Below are 25857 nucleotides of genomic sequence, written 5' to 3' on the forward strand. Positions count from 1 at the left end.
TTCCATCCATCCATCCAGTGTGAGATGAAGCTCAGGTGGTCTCAGTATATGAGAGAAGCAGATGGCCCAAGTTTAATCTTCATTGGTTTTAATGTTCCAGTGTTTGCACCAGATCTCAACTGAATTGAGACTGCATTGCAACTTTCTGAGACCATAACTCTCTTTGCGATCTGTGACATTCATGCAAATGTAATCAGCAGAGGGCCAGATAAACACCGGCTGTTTGGAGGGTATCATTTATATACATACTACACAATGATGGGGACAGGATGGAACCTTGAGGCACCTCCTCTTGTATTTCTCTAGGCATGGACATTTTGCCTTCCACAGAGGCTGTGAATTTTTGTGTGGATAGAAAGGAGCTATTAAGATGGATTAAATTAGCCAAAAATTTGTATTTACATAACATGTATAAGTATAACAAGCCAGGCTGGCATGTTGTATCAGATGCTTTTTTGATATCCAAGAATACTGCCACCATAGAAATTTAAGGCAACGTGGTCCATAAGCCTCATACATTGCAGTGTCCTGCTATGCCTGGCACAGAACACAAACTGACTTCCATTTAGGAGGTTTCTCACCTCAATGTGACTTTGTATCATTTTTAGAATTACTTTTTTTGAAAGTTTGCTTGTAGTGGACAAGAGGCTTACTGGGCATAAATTCTGAGGAAATTTTGGGTCCTTACCAGGTTTTGGCAAGGTTATGATTTTTGCATCCTTCCAAGACAATTTGACAATGAAGGGAGTGATTAAATAAATGTGTCAAATGTACACGTGACCTTCTTGGAAGGTGCTTGAGGCATTCATTTGGAATACCATCAATTCCATAAGCTTTTCTCAGTTTCAATTACTTTATTAATTTCTGTATATCACAGGGTCTTTCTTTTTCCAGGGGAGGGGGGTAATGACTGCAGCTTCAAGCAGTGCTTGGACTCTAGCCTCCACCCGCCATTTATGCTTTTTGTCACGCAAATCATGAGGTGTGAATTGATTTTCTAAACAATCCTCTCCTGGTGGCTTTCTCTAGCGGTTGATATTTAAGGCCTGAGAGAACATGAATAGCTGTTGGTGCCTTTTGTCCATCCTTTTTTATGAGAGACTTCACAATAGGTCATACAGCTTCAGGAGTTAACCTCACAGTCCTCTATTGTTGTTTCCCACCGTTCAAATGTCTTTCTGTGGGTCACTTCTCTGATGGTTTTCTTGACCCAATTGGCTGCCATTTTACATGCTGGATCCTCGTTTCTTTCCACAGTTTTCATAGTCTCCACTTATGTTTTAACAGATGATCTAAACCAGGAAGATGTCTGAAAGTGTAACTTTACTTGTCAACAGCCAACATACAGAAGTTAATGGAGGTTGCAAAGTTGCATGCCACTTTATCAGCTTCTTTCTCCAAGATAATTTCAATTCTAGGTGATATTAAGTCAGTTGCAAGGTTTTGAAACTGTTCCCAGTCTGTGAATTTTTGAACTGGTTCTGAAGGTTCCTCATTTTAATCTGATCCATTATATGGAATGCTGCTGGTAGTTGGTCTGATTCCAGAATATCAGGAGCAATGATATCTGAAAATCTGTTAATGTGATGGGCCAAAATGTCAAGTATGCCACAATTTCCTGCAGGGGAATTATGTGTGGGGAATTATGGCGCTGAAATTTTGAATGTGTTCATGTCAAATAAGCCCAACAGTTTCTCATCTGAGGGATTTGAAACTGTACTATTCCAAAATGGATGTTTAGCATTTAGATCACCTGCCAATATAGCCTTATTTTTAAAGCTTAAGAACTCAATGATGTCCTCATGACTCCAAGCACAACCTGGAGATCTACAAACAGCTACAAGTAGCTATTGCCAGTAGGTATCCAGACCCCTGTAACTTCTACTGTAACAAGGGGGGAGGCAGGGAAGGTCTCTGTGGTTCTTGGGGATGCCTTTTCTAACTGCAGTGGCAGTTCCGCCTTTCCTGCCCAGGAAGTGGCCAGTCCGATAGAAGTGATAATTTGGAATAAGGAACCTCTCATGAGGTTTCAGATGTGTGTCTGAGAGCAGAGTGAAATCTATATGTTGGTCTTGAAGCTGTTTACTGAGCTCACAGCTCTGCTTCTCAATGCCATTTGCATTGATACAACATGTGTGAGAAGCAGGGCTTCCACTGAGCCCACCTTGGTCTACCACTAAAAACTGACCCAGAACAACATAGTCAGAACAGAAATTCCTCTGTTTCTGTCTGGTTGGAAGAATGCTGAGCTTTCTTCTGTTGGAGTTCCTCCTTTCCAGTTTATATCCTTTCGTATATTTCTCACTACTGTCTTCCATCACTTCTATACAATATTGTTATAAAATAAGTACTTACGAAACTATCCGTTCGAAAAGGCGGTAAAAGGAGAAATAAACTGCGAACATTCCTGATAACATTTAAAATTAATGTATGTTTAAAAATTCCGGGTTCGATTCCCGGCTCTACCAGATTTTCTGAGAAGTAGTGGGTCTGGAACGGGGTCGACTCAGCCTCGTGAGGATAATTACAGAGTTATTTCATGAAAATAGCGGCTCCGGTCTAGAAATTAACGGTTAAGGCCGTGGGGATTCGTTGTGCTGACCACGCGACACCCTCTATCCGCTAAAGTCGACACTAACTTCGCCGACAAGCGCCAGTCGCTCCGTCGGTATAGCTCGCTTGAGGACTCAAGCCACGCAATTTTTGTTCTGACAAAAATACTATATGCAACTGACAATTGCAGCATTACAGGTTACGAAGCGTAAAATACAAGTTGTCCCTCAATTACAGCTGAATACAGACCGCTCACTTTGTGTGGCCAGCCTTGTGAACTATATCCCGTAACAACGTGTAGTAACAGGGTGAAACTGCTGACAGACATACAAGTGTTGAACTTTCCTATTTTCAGTTTTGAAACTTAGGTTCACACAGTGTTGACTTTTGCTAACATTACTTTCTGGAATTTAATGCCGTGTACTTCGGGGGGGGGGAACTTCTACCGTCTACACGGCATTACACCCCAGACATTACTTTTCTCTCTGTACAGTAATGCAAATTTTCTTCTTATTATAACCTCATTCTCATCCCGAGGGAAAGGCGTGTTTATGGTTCCAATGTAAGACTCATAAGAATAGAGCGCTAGTGAGCTAAACCGTGCACCGATGGTTATAGAAGTTATAGAAGGCGCAGGAAACCCAACAGGGTTCAATTTGAAAAGTCTGTCCGCCATATTGTACGAAGTGGTAGTTTTTCAGCAAATATGCACGAAATGCAAATAGAAGTACTGGTTAATTGCTTATGAAAATTTATTTATTGTGAGCGTTGTACTGTGATTTTTTATTGTTAGAGGCACTATAAACGATATCGTTGTTATAATGGTAATTTTAAAGTAAAACTTTCTTTCATTGAATATTGCAAGAAGATTAAACGTGAAAGAGGAAAATATAACCTACAATTGTATTTTCATATGATGTTATATATTAGTATATGTAATGTACTTGTTTAATTTTCTTTTCAGAGTTTCTTCGGATTCGGTCAAAGTGCAGACATTGATATCTCACTTGATGGCACTGAAAATCGAAAAATGGCAGAAATCAAATCAGAAGATGGGAAAAAGGAACGTCATTTTCTATATTACGATGGGGAAACTGTATCGGGTAAGGTATGTAGTTTTTGCAGTTTCGAAGAATTGCCCCTTTTCTTTAAATTTTAATAGGCAATCTGCTCAGTCCGTATACATAGTGTATCCAATTCATGATCTAGAAATAAAATCTTTAAGACATAAGAATTGTCAGCATGGGTTAATATAATTGTATTCTTTCCCTTTTATTAGATTGTCCTCCACAGAAAGTGTAGCTTCACTTTGAACTGATATTTAGCTGTTGTGCAAAATGTAATTGAAGGTATCAACATTTGTATATCAAAACATAACACAAGAAATAGAACCTGAAGTTAGATTTGAACATAACTGAACAAACAAACAACCACAGGCACTGGTGATAAAATTTATTAACATTTTCATAATTTAGAGCAGAATGTTGAATGTTGTAGGAATGTGGACCACATGAAAATTTCAGGTATTAGCTCGATAATTAGGAAACTCTTATCCTGGGTGCTTTATGGGATTCTTACTGTTGCTTGATTGTTCTGAACATGATGTATATATTTATTATGGACCAAACTCATGATGTCTGATATTAGTTGTGTAGTGTTTTTCTGGGAATTTATGTGATAACAATAATTAAATGAAGTAAATGTTTTGATGAAGACATGGTTCGAGATTGGTAAAAATTACATGTGAAATTAAGCGTGTGAGAAATTTTAGGGGGTGGAATACCAGTAATTTGCAGATATTACTACTTGGTCCATGGTTGGTGGGTAGCTCAGTAGGTTTTAATTTTCCTAATTGATGGAAGTGTGACAATTTCTGAACTCTAGTGCATTTAGTGAAACTGAATGAATGGGTAAATGTTAGAAGAGTGGTCTTAACCACTTTGTCCTACCACTATAAAAAATGCGAACCTCATTTACTGGAAGTGTGTTTGACATAAATTACATATAGTATTTTCAGCAGTATAATTTCTGCATCCTATCAGAGGTCTTTGCTTTAAGTGATACACCTAAACTCGTTTATGTTATGTGTACATATCATCTTTATTTCCTTGTTCAGAACTTATATAAATGCTTCATGGAATATCCTTAGTTTTAAAAGCAATTTTAAATCATTCAGTACTGGTTATGGGGCTAACAGATTAATAGTTTTCCACTTTAACTTCATGTTTTGTTCATTGAATACTGACATGTAAGGAGCAGTTTACTGAACAGATTGGCATAATAGTAACACTGAAGTCTCATATTCAAGAAATGTCCAGTTAAAATCTCAGTCGTGATACTTGCTGACCTGGCAGGTATTTTGTGACTATTTTTAGCCCCCCAATCCACTGTTATTTCCCCCAGAGGTGGGGACTAGCTCTATTAGTTGGGCTTAACTCGGTAAGCTGAGTAGTGGCCAAAAAGTCGGTAATTAATATATCATTGTCACAAACTTAAATCTTATTATTTTCGTTGGACATAGTCAAATTCTTGCACTGTAGTTATGTTTGTACTTCCTGACTTACGAACAGTATTGTATACAAAGTAGATAACTTTCAGTCCAGTATGACATACAGGTTTACAACACTTCAGTCTTTATTCACCTTACATGTTTCAATTCAGAAGAATCATCTTCAGAGGCGCACCACTACGAGCAGGAAACACTGTCACATAAGTTGTTTTAACATTATGCACTTAGGTTATGAATAGTGCTTACTATATCACAGTTTGCCCTATGCAGCCACGTTGACGTGTAGATTTACGTATGATGTTTCGTTTAAGCGTATTTGCTGGGTATTTGATTGGGGTTTCCCACTGCATGCAATGTGATGTTCACTTTTCTATAAAATCACTTCCCTATGTATTTAAAATTGTATTAAAAATCTTTTGTATGTAAAAAATTAGTTATTATGTTAACAATTGTGAACCAGCATTGGGTCATGTTGTTTTTTCCTCCGGATGGTGGAAGATGTCAGTTATTTCTCTTTGTTGTATGTTTTTATTGTTAGTTGTGTAGTTTACATGCATGCTGTGTCGTATGTACTGTTGTAAACCTGTATGTCATACTGGACTGAAAGTTATCTACTTTGTAATGAATAGTGTGACGGACCAGAATGAGACAAATCAAATTAGTATTGTATATATTATGTATAAGAATGTTCATGATCTACCTCTGTACCAAATTTTAAAATGTCTAGCTTGATTGGTTTATTCTAATGAGAACAGTTGGTAACAGTGATGTGAAGAATGCTGATACCGTAGCTTAGAAAGAGGGGCAAGGGCATAGGAATAGCAGTGCAGGTCTAAATCAAGTGTAACCACGTCACTTGAACAGGAGAAAGGCTTGGGTACTAGAATGACTGCTCTCCCTATAAACAAATCAAATCTGAACAAAAATTTCGTGCAGCTGTCATGTTGTTATTTTACTTTTTAATAAAAATTATCATAACAAAAGTTCAGTATTTTTCAGAGAAGTAGGTAGTATGTAAGATTTGAGGCTTTCACGGCGGTGACTATGAAAAAAGCAGTCTTCTGGGATTTGGCACCGTGTATATGTGGTGTTAACCGATGTTTCGGAGGAACATATCGCCTCCATCTTCAGACCATGGGTCTCTTTGCTTGCGGATTTCTTATATTTCCTTCTACCCTGAAGATGGAGGCGATACGTTCCTCCAAAACATCGGTTAACACCACATATACACGGTGCCAAATCCCAGAAGACTGCTTTCTTCAAGTAGGTAGTATGTTCCTCTGAGACACTGGTAAACTTTTACCTGACTATGTGGCATCACATCCTTGAAGACTGTACTTCTTATCATAGTCAGCACCACAAGAAGCTCAATTCTCACATTTTGTTAACTGTGCAGCATGTGAGGACCCTAAACGGACATAAGTGTCTTTATGACCCTGCAAGTTCATGTATCGGCCATGCTGTTATTAGTGATTACAGGAAACTAGAAAGTAAGATGTCTGAATGGTCACCTATGGCATAAATTCATACCGAGTTTTGTGAAAATTAGCTGGTTCTGAAATTGAATAGAAGAACAAAGAGGCAGAGAGGATATGCATTTCATTTCTTTAAGGGAAGAAAATAGGCAGAAGTACTTGGTATGTGATTGTCCTCACCTGAATTCGTTTTTCACGTGATTTGTTTTTGACTTATTATATGGTACATGCTCCCATCAGAATTAAGTTTTCCATCATGCGTAATCATTTACCACATAATTAGGAGACAAAAACCAGATATTGTTAGCACAAGAATACATCTTGATGCAGTGTTGGACACAGAAGTTCTTTGAACTTTGTTGCCCTGATAGAAAAGAGTTTTACTGTGGAAGAGCTTAATCTTACACACTCAGCACCCTGATCCAGCAGTGTGTCAGGTAATGGCCAGAACACTCAGGTGGCTGCTGTATTTGCTCCGTTTAAATCATGCTGTTTTACTTATATAAATGGCTCAAAGGTGGCAGCACAAGATAGTACTTAATTCTCCAAGGTCTGTTTCACAGTTTTGCCCTCAGATGGGCTGAAAACAGAGGAACATGTCTTCGGGGATTGTAAATGGTAACGAGGACCCGTGGGTAACAGTGATGGGCATTTTGTATGAGAACAGCAAAAAAGAATGCCCAGAGTCAGTTACTGAGTTCTTAAGGCTAGAAGAAAAGTATTTGTGCAAGGCATCTATTACTTCATAAACAACATTCCTATACTTATTTAAGATAGATGTATAAGAAAAGAAAATGAAGTAAATGTACAAAATAATAACAGTATACTGTCAGATTTATGTTAAGATATAGATTAAGAATTGCAGGTACTCATAGACCGCTGTAATAGAATAAGATGTTTATAAGAATGTGCTACAGAGGGCCAGATGGTCATTTCTGAGGCCTTTTTTGTATTTACAATTATTTTTCACAGTAAAAAAATATATTTTTTAAACAAATGAAATATGTTGAGCTCACGTGTTTACTTGGTGGTTCAATGCTTTCTTGGTCTGTGTGTGTGTTTTACTGTGAATATATCATAGTTTAGTGGCAGGATTTTGTTTTTATAATAAAGGTATATGTTATATTTTTTATACATTTTCCGGAGTTTTTAGCTGTTTTACATTTTTGAACTACACAGTGGCTGGTCAGAGCTCTAGGTTAGATGACTCGGACATGTTGGAATATTCAGGTACAACTGACAGTGATAGTGACTTTATTCTGGAAATTAACACTGTTGATACAAGTGAAGAAGAGGATGCCCCACATGCCACACTCCCAGCTGGTCACCCTGTTTCTGCCAGTGAAGAGGATGACGTGGATGATGAAGACTAGGGAAATTCTGTCACCTCAGCAACCTCTCGCTTTTCCTCTCCAATTTTCAAAGAACTGTCTGGACCTAAGCTAATGCCTCCTCCAGATTCTCCTCCTATCACTTACTTCCATCACATCTTCACAGACTTGATCCTTGCCCTCATGGTGACAGAATCCAAGAGATTAGCAGTAAAGCGGGTGATATTCTCACTCAACCAAAGGACTGGAGCAGATTTACCATGCACAAGATGAAAGGATTCCTGGCCTGTACTCTAAATATGAGCATCATCAAAAAGCCAACTATAGCATCATACTGATACATTCTCTGTTCCCAAGGCACCCCATGGTTTGAGAAAATGTTTACCAAGCATTGCTTTTCCCACTTGTTCTTTTTCCACCTCATCAACAATGAAGGATTGCCAGGCCTTGGAGAACCAGACTGCTATTCCTGTGTAAGGTACCAACCCTTTGTGGACCATGCAGACAGAGTTTTCAGGCATCACTGCACTCCTCATGAAGACATTGTCAGTGATGCCTGGTAGGCACCAGAAACACAACCAGTTTCATGCAGTATTTGCCCAACAAGCACCACCTCTGGGGATCAAATTTTGGATGTTGTACAACTCTGTGTCCAACTACTGCCTGGGGTGTTTCACATACAGAGGGGCTGGGTCTCAGGAAGACAAGGACAACATCCAGAAAAAATGGCCTGGGGTACACTGCCATGAAAAAAGCTGCTTGAGGTTGGAGGGTACCTCAACAAAGACCACAATGTCTTTGTCAACAACTATTTTTTATCTGTTCCACTTGTCCACCGTCTCCATCACTGAAACTGTTAGGAGGAATAGGAAACTTTTATCCCAGCAGTTCAAGAACAAACTCACAGTTGGACAAAAAATGTATTGCAGATCTGATCCCTTTTCTCATGTGTTTTCTGCGAGAAGGAATCACACAGAAAAAAAATCCTCTCATTCTTCTCTCCAGTCACGCCACAGCCCAAGAAGAGGAAGTGCTGGGAAGACATGGTGACATTCCATAAGTAAGACCAAGAGTCATCACATCCTACAAGTTTATGGGCAGCATTGACTCGCATGCTGCTGTACACTTATTTGGATGAAAGGCAGACAATGCAGTATTGGGAAAAGGTAGCTTACAACATCATAGCCACGATGGTGTTGAATAGATTCATTCTCTGCAAGGAAAACTATAGGGGGCCAGGCAAACTGAAATTCAGGTACAGCTTCAGTGTGTCCATAATTGAGAGCTTTGGGGAGGAGTGGTTGGTGGTGAAGGAAAACACTGGAGCAAATGATCCTCGAGGACCATGAGGACTCAGAAAACTTCATGAAAATAAAGAGTCCCAATGCATTGTCTGCAGCACAAAGGAGAGGAGGTGGACAGAGAGAACAGTATGCACCAGATGCAACACACAGTTGCATGGAGAATGCTTCCCTAAACACACGTGTTAACTGCAAATGGTATGTATACACTGTTTTACATAATGTGATGTAGTTCCAGACCAGAGAGCTCTTCTTGCATAAAACTTACATGAAAATTTACAGAAGAATGACAAGAAAATGAAACCAAAGAGACAATTCCATTTTTTGCCTAAATTATGTAAATTTTAATTTTCTGCATTTAATTCTTTCAATTTTTGTTTTTTCAAATTATTTATAGTGTTAGCACTTTTGTTTAAATCTGCTGTTGATGGTGAGTGCAATTTTTTTTATATGTCTTTGACTAAAATTGTAATTTGGTTGAATTTTTTAAGTGAGACTTTTAAATTGAGCCAAATTTTCCTGAGTGTTTTAGGCCAGGTACTTGGAAAGTAGGCGGAGTGTGAAAGGGTTAATGAAACATACAGACATTTTATGATGAAGTCCTTAAGAATTTTCAGAAGTGAATGAGCTGTTTCCTTCTGTTTATTATAGTAATCATGCAGTCTGTAATGGGAGATAGTAAACTGCTTCGTCCCTTATAAAACATTTATCAGTCACACTGGATGGAGTTGATTAACCTTTCATAATATTGCTAGTGTGAGGGACCAGGATGAACCAAATCAAATCCTTCCTTCCTTCTTTTAAACGTTAATTTTGAATATGTTTTTGAAATGTTCAGTATAATCCATTGACATGTAGAGTGAGTAAATGGCAGTAAATTGAACTTAAATGGTTCTGACACCATCTTTTGCCAGTCAGTTTGCACATGTGGCATCTCACATATTTTTTTGTATCATTTAAAACTATGATCATGGGGTAAAAGTTTATAGCATGCTACTGAAGAAATCTGACAAATTGTTTGGATTCATGTTATTGTAAACTATGTGTGTGCGTGCATTTACATGCATGCTGCAGTTGTCAGATAATGTTTAATTCTGTGACATTGCTAAACTCATTGCTGAAGGAAGTTTGTAACTCCAGTTGTATTCCTTTTGTACACATAGAAGTGGCTTCTCTGAATACAGGTGACAAACACTGAGGTTGTACATCTACACCTGTTGAATCTAGAAGACATTACTAGGTTGTATTGTGGGTGTTAACCATATTTTGTTGGTTCTCAGTAAATACTAATCTCATTTTTTTAGTGTTCTGAAGAACACATACTTCCCTTAATATCAGAATAAATATTTCTGGTACACTGAAATGAACCTCATTTTTGTCATTTTTTCTTTCCTCAACATCTGCATCAGTTAAGAGAACATTTCTCTTCATAGTGTCATGAAGGCTGGTACATATCTTTTCTTCATTTCTGAAAAGACATGTTGAGGTGTGTCGTGAAATATCAGTATTAGTAATCGTATGACACCTTTTGTTTTGAATTTATACCTGTCATTTAAGATACCTGTCTTCAAAATTTTTACAAAAGAATACATTAGAGTAAGATTCAAATGACATGTAAGTATATCTAGTTTATTTCCTTGTGTTTATTACAAGTTGTTAAAACTGCAACATGCTTTGGTCGTATGGACCATTTTAATGACTTGTACCATATTAAAGGGAAACTGCAATTAATATATGTATATATAAAAATAAAGGGTTTAAAATATTTGACTCATGAGTGTCTTTCAAAAGGCTGAAACTAATGTTGTGTTAAAATTCATATTAAAAAAGAATGAACCAATTTTATTATGCAATATTTTATTAAAGGAAAGCAATACAAAACTCCAGCCAAGTCACAAGTATTCTACTCACCATCAACTTTTATTTCCTGTCTTACAAGTATTCAATGTGGCCACCACCTGCAGCACAGTCAACGTCAATGTGATAAGAGAATTCCTCCCAGGCGCGTATCAGCATATCACGATGCACTGAGTTAATCGCTGTTGTTATTCAATGTTTAAGGTCATCGAGGTTAGTGGGTAGCGATAGAACATAAACGTGATCTTTTACATATCCCCACAAGAAGAAATCACACAAGGTGAGGTCTGGGGATCTCGCAGGCCAAGCACAAATAGCAAGGTCTTTGGCCCCCTTCTGACCAATCCATCGCTGGGGCACTTTTTCATTTAAAAAAGCTTGGACCATCAGGTCCCAATGGGGTGGTGCTCCATCTTGTTGAAAAATGAAGTCATTCAAATTTGCTTGCAGTGAAGTGAAGAGCCAGTTTTGGAGCATATTGAGATAGGTTTGCTGAGGACTCGCCATTCCGAGGGTAAACGAACAACTGAACGTTGCCGGAAGAGTGACGTGACTTCAGCACCCCTGTGGCAGCCATTCACAACTTAGATAACTCCTCTTTCAAATGGTCACTGAGTCATTCCATGACGATACTTGAGAACTGAAGCAATGCGTCATGAAATCGGTTCATTCTTTTTGAATAACCCTGTATATAGATTGTTGTTATTATGATTCATTTGATTATGGTGTGTCATATTCTGTTGTCTGTTGCTGTCTCATACTTATTTTGTATAGGTGTCAGGTGTTCTGCTGTTCTAGTGTGGTTCTTGGTAGCTGAGGCTTTGACTTCGGCCTGTGGTGTTTTGAATTGCCACCTTATGGCTTCCTAGGATCTCCATGTTGATATCTTCTCTGAGACTCTGAGCCTGCTTAGTGACAGATGGCCTCATTGCTTGTACATCCATGCCACTTAAGTCTTATTGTTGAGGTCCCCCACTTGTTTGCTCATAGTTTCTTTGAATTCAGTTTGGGTGTACTAGATGGTGATTATTTGCGGCCTCTGTATTGTCATGGCTGGCCATCTCTCTTTGGCCATCCCTTACTGGCCTCTGTGTTGTCTTGTATGGCCTTCACCTCAGCCCTCATCTGTTCCCAGTTGGCCAGCAGATGTTCAGCATCTTGACCATTTTTGCATTCCAACAATCCAATGCAATAATTCCATTTCTGACACCAGTTATCACGTGATAGTAACTAGACATGCAGTTTGGATTAGTAATTGGATTTATTGGACACTGAGTTGTCTGATTTGCAAATAATTACACAGTTTACAAGTATGCAATATCATTTCATAGTTTACTATGTCACTCTTGGTTGCTGACTCTTGTCATCACAGGCACATTGCTAGGTTTTGGGCTTCAATATGAGGGAGTGCTTTGTCCACTTGCAGGCTCTCTGTAGATTGCTTTGTTATAGACTGATAGGAGAATGCCACCCATGGCAGTTCCTGTAGTGATATGCACATATTTGGCATTCAGAGATTGGTGCTTGATGGTACCTAGTGTTGGACCCTCTGTGACATTTCTGTGATTCCAAGATTCTGACTTTTAGACATCCTATCACATTGCTCCCTCCTTAAGGCTGGATAACCCAAGAAGCCTACAGGTGTAATGCCATTTTCTGTCTTATGACAGGGCCTTGCAAATAGTACTGCAATACCATTCTGCCCCTGACACTTGTCCTTCCAATTTTGATGTTGTCCATGTTGCTCTTGTCCAACTACTCCCACCTTAGGGTGGTACGTTTCACCTGTCATGGCGATCTAGAGGGCATGGTTGCCTTAGTGGGCTTTTAAAAGTCAGCAGTATCCAGCTATCCTAATAGGCTTGTCCCTTGCTGGTTGACCCACTATTCTCATCTTGCACTCTCAGATTCAGTGGAATTAGGCTGACCCTGTTTCCTTCAGACAAAAACAGGACATTGGGATGGCAAAAACAGGATGTGGGTTATGTAATATTCTGTATTCATGAAAAAGTAAGAAGATAAAAAGTTTTCTTACATAATTTATTGAGCTTACCATTATTCTTCAGTGACAGAACCCATACAAAAATTTATGTATACTATGAGGGGGTCTGTATTTCACAACAATTGTACCATGAATATTTCTCAGATGAAGTAATCTTAATGCAGCAAATTTTGGTCCTTCAGCACCTTATCATATAACTTCTCACACTCCATAGCACAGTTTTGTCTTAACATAGCCCTCATGGTCTCAACACTTATCTGGATTTCTCCTTTGACCACATAGTGTTCATAACAGAAAATAATTTCTCAGCAAGTACTGTACTTCCTGAAAGACAGAATAAACTCTACAGTATTACAAAAGTCCTGAAAGTCTAGGCATTTTTCACTCATTTCAGAAAAGATCTGCATCTGTTAGATACAGGAATGTTTTCTTTATTCCATGTATCAAACTGCCTCACAAGTATGGATTTTATGAGTGTCCATTGATCGAATACATGAGTTTCTTCTGCTTCTGTGTGTGATGAGTTCCTCGTTCAGGCTGTCCTGTATTTCTTTCCATTCAGACGTCTTCCTTAGTAGCACTCACTTGAATGTCTCATTGTTTCCTAAACTGCACTTCCACTTGTTGACATATTCTAAACTGGTTTCATAGAAATTCTCAACTGCCTTAGTATACTTAGCCTCATTAACTTCTCAATCTACTAACGTTTTCAGTTTTTTTTAACATCAGTAGTTACAAACACTTCATTTTTTCTGGATTGTAAATTGTTTACAAGATTTTCAATGTTCATGGCTGCTTCTGTAACTGAAATATTACCTTTTTCAATTAAGCTAACGTATGTTTGGTAATTATTATTTCTGATCTGGTACATGCTGAAGAAAATTTTGGTTCATAGATTTTCTTTATCAGTGTCGACAAGCAGTCATTCACGCAAAAACTTTGGCTGTGATGCACAGTATGATAAGCAGGAAGAGCTTTACTTGCTGCATTCTTATTGCTTTCACTATCACCATCATGTCTCACCATAAACGAGCTGATGTTTTAACACATTGAGGACCAGGAATTTAAATATTTAAATCACCCTGGGGACCGCATTTTTAAACCCAGTACCCCAACTTGTGCACTGTTCACTTTAAAAATTAATGTAAAATCTCCTAATTAACTTTATGAACTAACATTTTTGGAGAACACTTACCAATTCTCCTAGAAGTGCTTGAGAATGTGATATTTCTGGAAACATTTCCCTTTGTGAAGTGGCATTACACAGAACTTGCAAATGTAGGCAGTCATACTCCTTTTTCTGTGAACTGTGCAAACACGACATTGCCTAGAAGGATGCTTTCCCTTGGAATGTTCACTCTTCACAATTTTCATGAGGGTATGTTTCCGCATATCACCCAAGAGTCGCCCAGGGGGTCCACATGAGGCCTGCTTGGGGTGGGAGTTGATGGGCCTGGTCACACTAAGTCTGCATCTGACTCTTGTTCTGCCGCCACCATCTGGTCTGTAGCCCAGGCCTTTGCCACATTCATCAGAAATGCTTTGTATTTCAATTTCGAATCAGGGTTTAGATTTTTGTAAACCAAAAATGAATTGAAAAGGGCACAATTTATAAGCCACAAGGCAACTTTCTTTGTCCACTTTATTATTTTCCTAGGAAGAGAATAATAGGCCAAGTAGTGATTGGCTCTATCAACTCCCTTCATGAACATATTATACTCAGAAATACAGATAGGCTTCTTTACTTGTCCATGTCTCCTTTGAACATCAACCATGCTTGAATTGTGAATTGTGGAAATTGTATTCACAACACGAGTATCCACATCTCCAAAAAACAGTTCTGCTACTTCATACACTTGCATTGGGTCTGATGGAATTTGTTTCATCCATGGATTTCTCGTAAATTGTCCCAGAATAGGCGTTTTGTCTACTTTTCCCCATGTGGTTGTCCCCTCAGTGTTACTACCTGCACTTTCATCGGAGCTACTTTCACTTTTATTGTTTGTGGCCACAATTCTTTGTTGTCCCCTGTCACTGCCACTGTCTGAGTCACTATGACTACACGTCTCACAAGGCACGTCAGATAGCTCATCGAAGAACAAGCCAGATATTTCTTGTTCTCTGAGAGATCACTTGGTCTTCAACCGCTTCTGTCCTTGATTCATATTGCCCTAACTTCCTGCCTGGTACATAAGAGCTTGAAGGGTCAAAGATCATTTTCCTTTGGAGTGGGGAACCAAAACAGCGATGTCAAGTTACTGACTACTCAGCAAACATTCTGGAGTAATATTACGCAATAGTCATTCATTTGGGTGGCGCCAGAGCAAGGTATAGGGTGTTACAACCTAACGTGTCCTAAAATCATGATATCATGCGACCGGTCCGTCATGTTTAAAAGCCAAAAGCATGATATCATGCGACCGGTCCTCAATGTGTTAACTGAAGCCGGAGTCTTTTCAGCATCCTTATGTTTCTGCCTACATAGCTACCTCCATGAGCAATGGAAAAATGGACATTACAGTGGTGGCATACCACTTTTGTGCCATCACTACACAGCTTGTTAAGTTTAATAATTTTGAATTCTTTGTGGAGATCATCATTAAAACTGCAGTTTTGCCTCTTTGACATTGCAAGGATAGACTTAAAGCTTTAAAAAAGAAGACTGAAAACTTTAAAAAGTATGAAATTTAAACCACTGACATTGAATAACAAAGCCACTGGTTAGCATACAGGCAGAATAAATAAATCACTGCAGATATCAATACTTAGTATCGAACAGTGTGACTCCATGGTTATAGAAATTACTGGTATCCATGCTGTTGATATACGATTATGTGTTATGAATAATAATTTATGATTAACGAATTTTAAATTATATTTATAGGTTTTATTTAAAACGGGACAAAATTGACATTTTTATTAAAACGATAGGATGGCAGGGAAATATGAAAAATGGTGCTGTCCCTTTCAAAATGGTATGTATGGTCAGCGTACTGGAATCCAGCCCTGCTAGGCTGTCCACCACCTACAGTGCTCTCACTGACGCCTGTGGTCATATGGTAGTGACTAGACAGGGCTTCAGAGTAGTAATTGGATTTATTGGACACTGAATCATCTGATTTACACAGTTTATAAATATGCACTGTCTTTTGAAAATCTGTTATATCATTCTTGGTTGCTAGCTGTGTTGTCAGACATGTTGCTACACTTTGGGCTCTAATAATAGGGAGGCTCTCTTGAGTGTCAGTTTATTGCAGATCAATGGGAAAACACTTGTCCCAACAGTTCCTTGATTATTGTTCTCATTTGTGACAGTTGGGGATTGGTGCTTTATGTTACGTAGCAATGAGAAGCCTCTGTAACGTTTCTCTGATCCTGAGATTCTGACTTCCAGGGGGGCATGTCACAATATCCTGCTTTTCTTTATTTTTCATTTCATTCAAAGTCTGCAGTGGTTTTCTGTAAAGAAAAATATTGCAATTCCTTGTAACAGAGGCATATACAGTCTTAGTTGAGGTTTAGCATTTTACATGATAACTAAATTCCTTGTTGCACTAATATATCCTGAACCTTGATGTCAGTTCTCTATATTGTGAGGCCACTTGTGTTTATTCTGAAGTATTTTCTCCCATTTTGTTTTAAATGTGTAAGCAGAACTCTGCAGGAAATAGAGGATCAGGTCCTGCTGGACGTACCCGCACATTGTGCCAAATGCATTCTCAGTTTTGCTTCCATGTTACAGCAGTGACTTGGAGCTGAATAATGGAGCCCTTGGGNGTGTAGTCTGATGAAGGTCGGCCAGTGTTTCAGAAGAACATATTGCCTCCATCTTCAGGGTTAAAGAGTAAGTCAAGCAAGAAATTGCTGTAAAGCAGGCTTGCTGCCTGCTTCATGCTTGTTTCTTGCTCCCAGGAGATAGAAGTCTTAGCAAATTGAGCTGTCTCGTTCCTCCACTAGTGCCTTTAGTTGAAGTTTTGTGATATGGTACTGTTACTGCCTTGTATCTTAGCCACGGTAGAGGGGTCATACCATCTCTTGCAGAGTGGGGGGGAGCAGTCTTGTCAGCCTACGTCAGCGTGGGTACTACCAGTTTGGAATGTAGCATCTTGGAGTGTGGTCAGGTGTATAGTACTACTCCTGGTCTCCGTAGACAATGTTTTCCACACGGGGAGTAGCTCCGAACGGCCCCACAGCAAGGGTATAGCTTCGCATGCCTCACAACAGCGTTTGCCTTTCTGGGTGGCTGAAGTTACCAGGCAGTAACAGTAGGTACATTTTAATTAATTTCATTTATATTGTCTTGATATCTGGTGTAGTAAACTAAATAAAACACAAAGTGCACAGTAAATTTGATCATAGATGATAATTTTCACCATATTGTAAAAATGTTTGACAGCAATGTCTTGGCAGTTTAAGTTACAAACTGTTATCCATTGGAGATAAGGATCATCATTTTTTGGTGCAACTGTTTTCCTCTTACACACCAGACAGGCCATTCCTTGTCTTTCTTTGTTGAAATGTAGAACTGAGAGGTCATATGAGAGCCTGGAGTGAATGATTTTGCTGGTCTGGCAGGAGGCACATGCTACTCATGTGAACTCACAATGCATGTTCAGACTCTTATAGTCAGTAGCCTATAAACATTACAGTTTCCCTTCATTTCTTCAATGTTTCCACAATAAGTATTTGAATAACTACTCTGTAGGAAGCTAATGTGTAAAGTGCCTGTTGACTACAATCCCAAGCCCCTACTAGTTGTACTATATTAAACAATAAGTCAGTTATATTACTTTGTTTATCAAAATGACACATGAGAGTTACAGATTGACATGAAAGTTCATGCATAATGCCTATGTGAAATGTAAGGGGAAGGTTCAGGCATAAATTCCAGGGTGTTACAGTTCCAAATAGAACTATTAATACAGTTGTAAGTAAATTTAGGTAGACAGGGTTATTTCTCAGGAGGTTGGAGAAAACTGCATAATGAGGAGCTTCATAACTTGTACTCTTCTCCAAGTATAATTAGAATGATCAAGCCAAGGAGGATGAGGTGGGCAGGTCATGTAGCACGAATGGGGGAGACAAGGAATGTGTATAGGATATTGGTGGGAAAGCCAGAAGGAAAGAGACCACAGGGAAGACCAAGGCGTAGGTGGGTGGACAATATTAAAATGGATCTTAGAGAGATAGGATTGGATGGTATGTATTGGATACATCCTTTGGGTTCCATAAAATGCTGGGAAATTCTTGAGTAGCTGCAGAATTGGCGGCTCCTCAAGAAGGGCTGAGCTCCATGAGTTAGTAAGTAAGTAAGTAAGTAAGTAAAACAGGGTTATTATTGAACGAAGAGGAATTGAATCAAAATGCAGACTGCTTACAGAAGAGCAACCAAATAAAATCAGTGCTAGGCTTTAATGTTTCCCTCAAAAATCTTGTAGACACCTTGCATAGGAGGCTAGGGTTCCAAGTTTAAGATTTTACTTTTCAAGTTTGCTCTGTTTCCGGAAAGGAACTTTAGTGTATGATTGTGAATTTTTTGTGGCAATGCAAGGAATGCGTGCAAAATAGCAGATATAATTTCTATCATTTGCTGTTATCTGGTGTTTTTTGTTTGTGATTTGTTTGCCCATGGGCTTGCTGCATGTCTGAACACACACAGAAAGAGTTAATTTGAAGAGCTTGTCACTTTTCTAGTTGAGTGGTTGAATGATTTGTGACAGGCTCCTTAATGGCCTTCCTATTGGTAATCGATGTTACCCTTGGTTGCTCTTGAGGTGCTTTATATAACAATGGTGCAATTTGTGTGTAGTCATGGACACCAGAAATAGTAATTCAGGGATCATGTCACATTCTCCCAGTGTTATTTCATCATTTATTTGTATTAGAGGCATATTTAAAGAGGACCTGAATTTGAGTCCAGACTGGTAGTTTTCATAGAATTAATTTTCAATAACTTTCTCAGCCTATCATGATTCTTTGCCACATACACACCATAGGTGATTTCTGGCAATTTAAATACTCATATCTGAAACATGTTTCAAGTGAAACTTTGTTTAAACCATTTGGTGCATCAAAAGGAATCACAAGTCACACTGTACTAAAATTGGTAGTGATCTCTAGAATGTAACATTTGTGCTTATTATTATGTATTGTCTTCACAGTTTAAGACTTCATGTCTTCACTTATTGTGGTGACACATTTCAGTATACTTAACAATAATTATGAATTAATGTGCAAATTTTGTAGGTGTGCTTGTTCCTTGGCTGAAAGTCAAGAATGTTTTCAAGATAATTTCAGGAAGATTAATATTGTCACATGTTGGGGTGACTATTAAGATGGTTTCAGATTGGATGATTGGATTTATTGCACCTTCACACAGTTCAGAACTGCAGGCACTTCAGTGCTATAGCTGTTCTACACGCTTTCCATTTCACCATTCCATCACATATGAAGTCTTCTTGTCACAACCTAATTCCTTGTCATTTCTGCAGCTGCCAATTCCGAAGGCTTGACTACTCTTGACTACTGTTGTACGCTCCACTGTACTCCATCAAATACTTACTGTCAGAAGCAGAGTCAGTGTTGCTTTATGAGTGGCAGTTTACTGCCAGTCAGTTCGTCTTGGCAACAAGCCCTATGAGACTCACTACCAGTAATTTTATTTTCCAACTGAACACTTGTGGTTATAGTCTTTATGTAACAGTTGCTGCTGTTCCTCGCCAGTACGGTGATTCTCAGGTCTGAGTCCTGTGGGACGCATGACCACATTCTACTGTCTCAGGTTTGAGACTCCCCCAACCTGGAGGGCCAGGTCCCTGTATTTATATCCCTTAGGAAGAGGGTGGCCTGATTATACCCCCAAGCACTGGGTTCCTTTTTCATCCCCTTCTACGACTTGCAGATAAATGATGGAGGTATTTAACTCTGCCTCCACATGGGATTACTCTCTTTATATCATATGTTGGTCTCAAACCGCTGATGTACTGATTCTTTGTCCAGTGTCCTAATCACTGGACCACAAATGTCTCTGTCCTGCTGAACACTTCTTGTAACCACTTTGCACGGACCCAACAGGAAGTGTCCAGAATGCGTGTTTACTGCTCTGTTATGTAGTTGTCTCCTACATGAGTTTTTTCTCTGTTATGTTCACTACAGTTACCTGACTGTTTCATGGGAGTTTTAGTTACACTTGAGTTGGTATAACATGGACTAAAATTTTGTCCATGGTTAGCTGCAGAACTGGCACAGTAATAACAGAGAGTTTCTCAGTAAACTGGCCTTGAGTAACTACAGATTCATTGGTTGAAAACGTATGAAGTTAATCTATTATAATCAGCCTTATTACTTGCTCAAAGTGTTGCGACAGTTTTATATTTAAATATGCAGCAATTCTGAAGTACTCTTCGGCCTGGTACCATTTTCGTGACAGAATTTATTTTCAGAATTGTCAGAAAACTGAATCAGTGTAAGTATTATGTTGCATAATGTTATAATATTACACAGGTGAAAGTAAAAGTAACAGGCCGTGAGAGCCCATAGGGTTGTGAGACATCGAGGTTCCCACATTTTCTGTAGACAGTCCCCTCACAGATAGCAGTAAGGTTGTCAGCCTTACATGCCAGCTGCCCTTTACCCCCAGGAAGATTCCTGGTACTCATTTCTGTTAAAGGCTGAGTTGACCCCAGGGCCATAGTGCAGCTGGAAGGATTAGGTCAGTTGAAAAAAATTCACCCCATCGGGACTTGAACCTGCGACCTTTCGGCTTATAGAATAGTGTCTCAAGAAACCGCTACTGTGTGCCCCATTACACTGGTAGATGAGCTATATTGTTTTGTATTCAACCTGTATAGTACTGTTAGATCTGAAGATGTTGCTGGCTGTAAATTTGCATAACTTGAATTTGGGTTCATTTGCACCTACAGTATCAACTGTACCAACTTCACCTCAAAGCTGAGGTTCAGTGACTTATTTACTCTTACATCTTCTAGCTGATGGCTGGAATTACATCAGAACTCAGCATGAAAATAACAAGCCTACTTTACTAGAGTTGTGAAGTAGATGTGACATGACATCAAAAAACTAGAAGCTTCACAATCTTGAAAGAATGGAAATACTGCAAAAGCATCCATTATTAGGCAATGACAGGCACCAATCCCTGACAGCAGTGTCTGTGCACAGCAGCAAGGAACTGTTGGGAGGTGATGTTTTGTCATTGGTCTGAAACAAAGTGATATACCAAGAGCCTGTGAGCTTGCAGGAGAGTCCCTGTTATCTGAGCCCGCAATGTAGCAGTGTTTTTGAGGCAACACATCCGGTGAGGAACTGCGCAGGAGTCATGTAGCAGACTCTGAAATTATGTAACTGCACTTCATAATCATTTGTAGATAGGAGAAATCAGTGTCCTGTAATTTTAATTTTTAATTTCATTCCATTGTGTAGTCATTATAAAGTGACAATATGTTTAAGCAGATATTTCATTTGCATTCCATTTGGTTTAGAACAGATCGTGATCGCCATAATCTTCATTTCAAAGTATTGTAGTTTTAAGAATGTGTTCTTGAATCACATAAGTTATACTAATTTTGAGGTTGTTGATGTTTTTGAGATTAGAAACTTGAAGGACTAGTCTCCATTATGACATCTGTCCTATTTGAGGTCTGACGTCATAGCATGAACAATTTATGAAATCTTGGATGGTAGAGGTTTGTGTTTTCATTGCAGGTAAATGTAACACTGAAAAAACCTGGCTCAAAGCTAGAGCACCAGGGTATAAAGATAGAATTTGTAGGGCAAATAGAGCTCTATTATGATCGAGGTAATCATCATGAGTTCACATCTCTTGTGAAAGAGCTGGCCAGACCAGGTGAACTTATTCAGAATACCCTGTATGCATTTGAGTTCCTGAATGTGGAGAAACCATTTGAGTCATACACTGGATCAAACGTCAGACTACGGTGAGTTCAGCCAGTTTAGTTTTTTGTGGATTGTAATGTTAGCTTTCATGAATAATTTTTACTTCCCGTGTTCATATCTAGAATAATGTATTTATAGTTACAGAGATCAGTTTCCAAGAAATGTTAATAGTATGATTTTATACACACTGATCACAGTAAATAGAACGCTTGTTGTGCTCCCTTATTTAAGCCTTGTCATTGTGTGACACTGCAAACTGAACCAAAACCAAGGGCTTCTACAAAATCCATAATGTTCTTGTATGTGTAAAAGTAGATATCCACAGCTGTTAGTGGGTGAACTCTTCGACAGTTTACAGTACGAAGGGGGACCCAAAAATAACCGGAAACGACCTGTTGCGCGCGCAGGCTTTGTAGTTAGGAGTTGTGCTGCTAGGTGGTGTTAGCTGGGGGTCTCCCGCGACTGTTAGTGAGCTGGTGTCAGTCTGAGTTAAGTGGTTTGTCTGTGGTGCTCTGTTGTGTGCGTTCCTGTTTCAATCCTTTGGCGATTAGTGAGATGGCCGACCAGAAGGAACAAAGAGTGTGCGTGAAATTCTGGATCGTTCTGCACTTCAGTCTTCAAATCGCGGCATACATTCATGCGGTTTTCTCTTTGGTCATCTCCGAGCAAGCGAGGAACAAATTTTGCAGACACCTGTCTCATGTGCAAACCTTCGGTTAAAATTCGCTGGACCGTGCTCCATGAGATGTTTGTTTCCTCAGAAAGTTGGTCTATGGTCTTTCGACGATCTTCATCAATTTCACGCACACTCTTTGTTCCTTCTGGTAGGCCATCTCACTAATCGCCAAAGGGTTGAAACAGGAACGCACACAACAGAGCACCACAGACAAACCACTTAACTCAGACTGACGCCAGCTCACTAACAGTCGCGGGAGACCCCCAGCTAACACCACCTAGCAGCACAACTCGTAACTACAAAGCATGCGCGCGCAACAGGTCGTTTCCAGTTATTTTTGGGTCCCCCCTCGTATATTACATTTGTCATTTTTTAAGGCCATATCCATATGCAGTGTATGTAACCTTCAGTTCTAAACGTTTGAACAATAACTGCCAACTTTGCCTCTTAATAATGCTTTTCATTGTATGATGGTGCACATGTTGCAGGTACTTTTTGCGAGTGACAGTTGTACGAAGGTTGTCTGACGTGGTGAAAGAACTGGATATTGTTGTCCACACATTGTCATGTTATCCAGACATGAACAACAGTATCAAGATGGAAGTTGGAATAGAGGATTGTCTTCACATAGAATTTGAGTACAACAAGTCCAAGTGAGAACTTGTATTGCTTTTTTGCTTTTATATGTCCCTTCAGATGAAAATGTGTGTGGAGAATTGTGTAAGAATGTTTGTGTCTGGGATATTGGGCTCTGTTCTGTTCTTTTAGTCATTAGAATGATGTGGTGTTCTTGGTGACCTTCCTAAGAAGCATATGATCTTAGGCTGTCTCCACATGAGACCTAGGGATTATTTGTCACTCAAGTATGTAATTTTTCTCATGTTATCCCATGTCATTATGAGCAGATAAAGACTTCTGAAGGGATTATCCCCCATTGGAGGAGTGTTACTGTCAGTTGAGCAGTGTGTATGAAAGTTGTGTTTGGAAGAGGCCAAGACTTAAATTGGTCTGTAGCACCAATAAGAGATTGGTGAATTAGGCCTTTGAAGCCGACATTATTACATACATAACTGTGCTAGAGAGATGGGAATTTCAATTCCCAGTCTGGATGGATTAAAATCTTGTTATTTCTGTGACTGCTCCAGCTTTTATTCAAATGCCTGTATTTTGATTACTTTTTAAAATTTTGTATTGAAGCAAAAGCCAGTGGAGTGTTTTACAGATACTGTAGTCAGTTGCATGACTCTGTTAATATCCTGCATGCTGTTTTCACAAATTAGTAGTCTGAGAAAAAGCCCTCCTTAGGGCTGTTCATCCCACGCACCATGGTCATCTTGAGGGAGTGCCTCACTTAGTGTCCTCTGACTGGCAGTCTCTGGCCATCATTACAGGCACCTCCCTTAATGGTATTACCGGCATTCTTGCCCTACATATTCCAGCTTGGTGGGTGGCCCTGGAACCCAGTCTCTGCTCTCTCAGCATGTTACTTATTTTAATATTGTCTCGTGTTAGTGACTAAGACATTAACACACTGTTTCTCTGCTCAGCTGCTCCTTGGTGGCCCCTGCCCACACTAGCTGGTGACTGACTGCTAACCACAGACTTTTGTCCTGGCCCTGCTAGGCATCCTTATAAAACTTCAGCAACATATGCACACAACAACTGAAGAACCATTTGAAACGTTTTCTATGTGGACTGCTCTGAAGTTATATGAGGAAGAACAATGGGATCAGGACTCCCAGAGAAAAATTATTTTTACTTGGGACTCAAAAGAGTTGTGAGACAGTAGAATATGATTGTGAATCCCACAGGACTGGGGAACCAAGAATGACTGTGCTGGTGAGGCCCAGCAGCAGTCTACCTGACATGACCTGACAGGCCAGTGGGAAGTAGTCTCACAACACAAGAGTCATGAAACAGAAAAATGTGGTCATGGAAGAAGTGAAGACAGAATCTAGTGCATGTGCAATGGTGAACTGTAAATTGTGTAGATCACAGCGCTCTGTTGATTGTGATTAGAACTTTTACCCGAAGTGCTAATAAATCCACTCATCCAATCTAGAAGCCACTATATTCATCATGCATACCACCCTAAACGTGACAATATGTTAGTTTCTTGCATATCTTTCATTGACAACATAAAAAGTGTTATTGACCATCAGATGATAGCTGTGATGAACTGAAATGGTCTGAAATTATTACTGTAGTGTTGGAGTGCATTAACCCTGAAGATTTTAATGAAATTAAATAGCCTGAGGACAGGACATAAGACTTATAAATTCATAGCATATGCATCCTTGGATTAAGATGACCAATTTCTACAGTTTGCCACATGTTAGTGACTAGACATGGGGTTTGGATTGGTAATTGGATTTATTGAACACTTAAGAAGTCACAGCTACAAGTAATTATAATGCTGTCACTAATTCACGCACGCAGCTTCTCACTACAGCACATGCTGTCTTCTACTGCTTCACTAACTGATGCCTTGTAATGGTTCCCAACAATGGAGATTCTTCTGCTCTCTTGCTTACATTATTGCCAGCTGGCTAGTCCTCAGCTGGCCACTTCCTGACTATGACTGATTCTCAACTAACTAACTTTGGTTGGTTGGATAAATTGCTGCTCGCCCTTGTGAGCACAGTTATTCTTGGCTTTAGGTCCTGTTGAGATCTGTGATCAAGATTTTTGTTTTCTCTCAGATGTACGTGTTCAAAAGTGGGCCCTCCTCTTTGACGAGGGGAGGGATTGGTCTTTGTGGAGGCGCTTCATTTGTTGTAGGTCTGGCCGCATAGAAAACATTGCCTCCATTGGCTCCTCTATTGTTGTGTGACATGTCAGCAAGCTGTTTCCTAGGGACAGGTCCCTTGTTGATTAACCCTTTTGCGCGGTCATTTAAATTCCGCTGCCGTGTTTCTCCGGCGGTAATATATTCAGCCGGCCATTTAAATTTTGCTCGAAAATGATTTATTCATCATTGTTCTTAAATTATATGAGATAGGAACATGAAACTTTCACTAAAATGATCTTAAAAGGTGGTTTTATAACCTTGCCTTATAATATGAGTGCCCGGTATCTCGGCAATGGAAGCAGTTGGTTTAGAATTTGAGCAGTGTATCGTATGCCTTGAAGCATGAAACTTTCACTAAAATGATCTTAAAAGATGGTTTTATAACCTTGCCTTATAATATGAGCGCCCGGTATCTCGGCAAAGGAAGCAGGTGGTTCAGAATTTGAGCG

At 39.3% G+C, this 25857-nt stretch overlaps 1 protein-coding gene across 2 annotated transcripts in view; it reads left to right on the forward strand.

The window, feature by feature from the left end:
- The first annotated feature begins 3190 nt into the window (after positions 1-3190).
- Positions 3191-25857, forward strand: part of LOC111870446 (vacuolar protein sorting-associated protein 26B-like) — a 44981-nt gene continuing 22314 nt past the window's right edge. The window contains exons 1-4 of one of the 2 annotated variants that reach the window (XM_023862750.2): positions 3191-3377; positions 3518-3661; positions 21750-21982; positions 23106-23270. In XM_023862750.2, the coding sequence (XP_023718518.1) occupies positions 3375-3377; positions 3518-3661; positions 21750-21982; positions 23106-23270 (545 nt within the window). In that variant the 5' untranslated portion in view covers positions 3191-3374. Of the gene's footprint in view, positions 3378-3517; positions 3662-21749; positions 21983-23105; positions 23271-25857 lie in introns of those variants that run through there. The other variant, XM_023862751.2, reaches the window with a different exon arrangement.

This window comes from Cryptotermes secundus, unplaced genomic scaffold (genome assembly GCF_002891405.2).
Source record: "Cryptotermes secundus unplaced genomic scaffold, Csec_1.0 scaffold1558, whole genome shotgun sequence".
Taxonomy (NCBI): Eukaryota; Metazoa; Arthropoda; class Insecta; order Blattodea; family Kalotermitidae; genus Cryptotermes; species Cryptotermes secundus.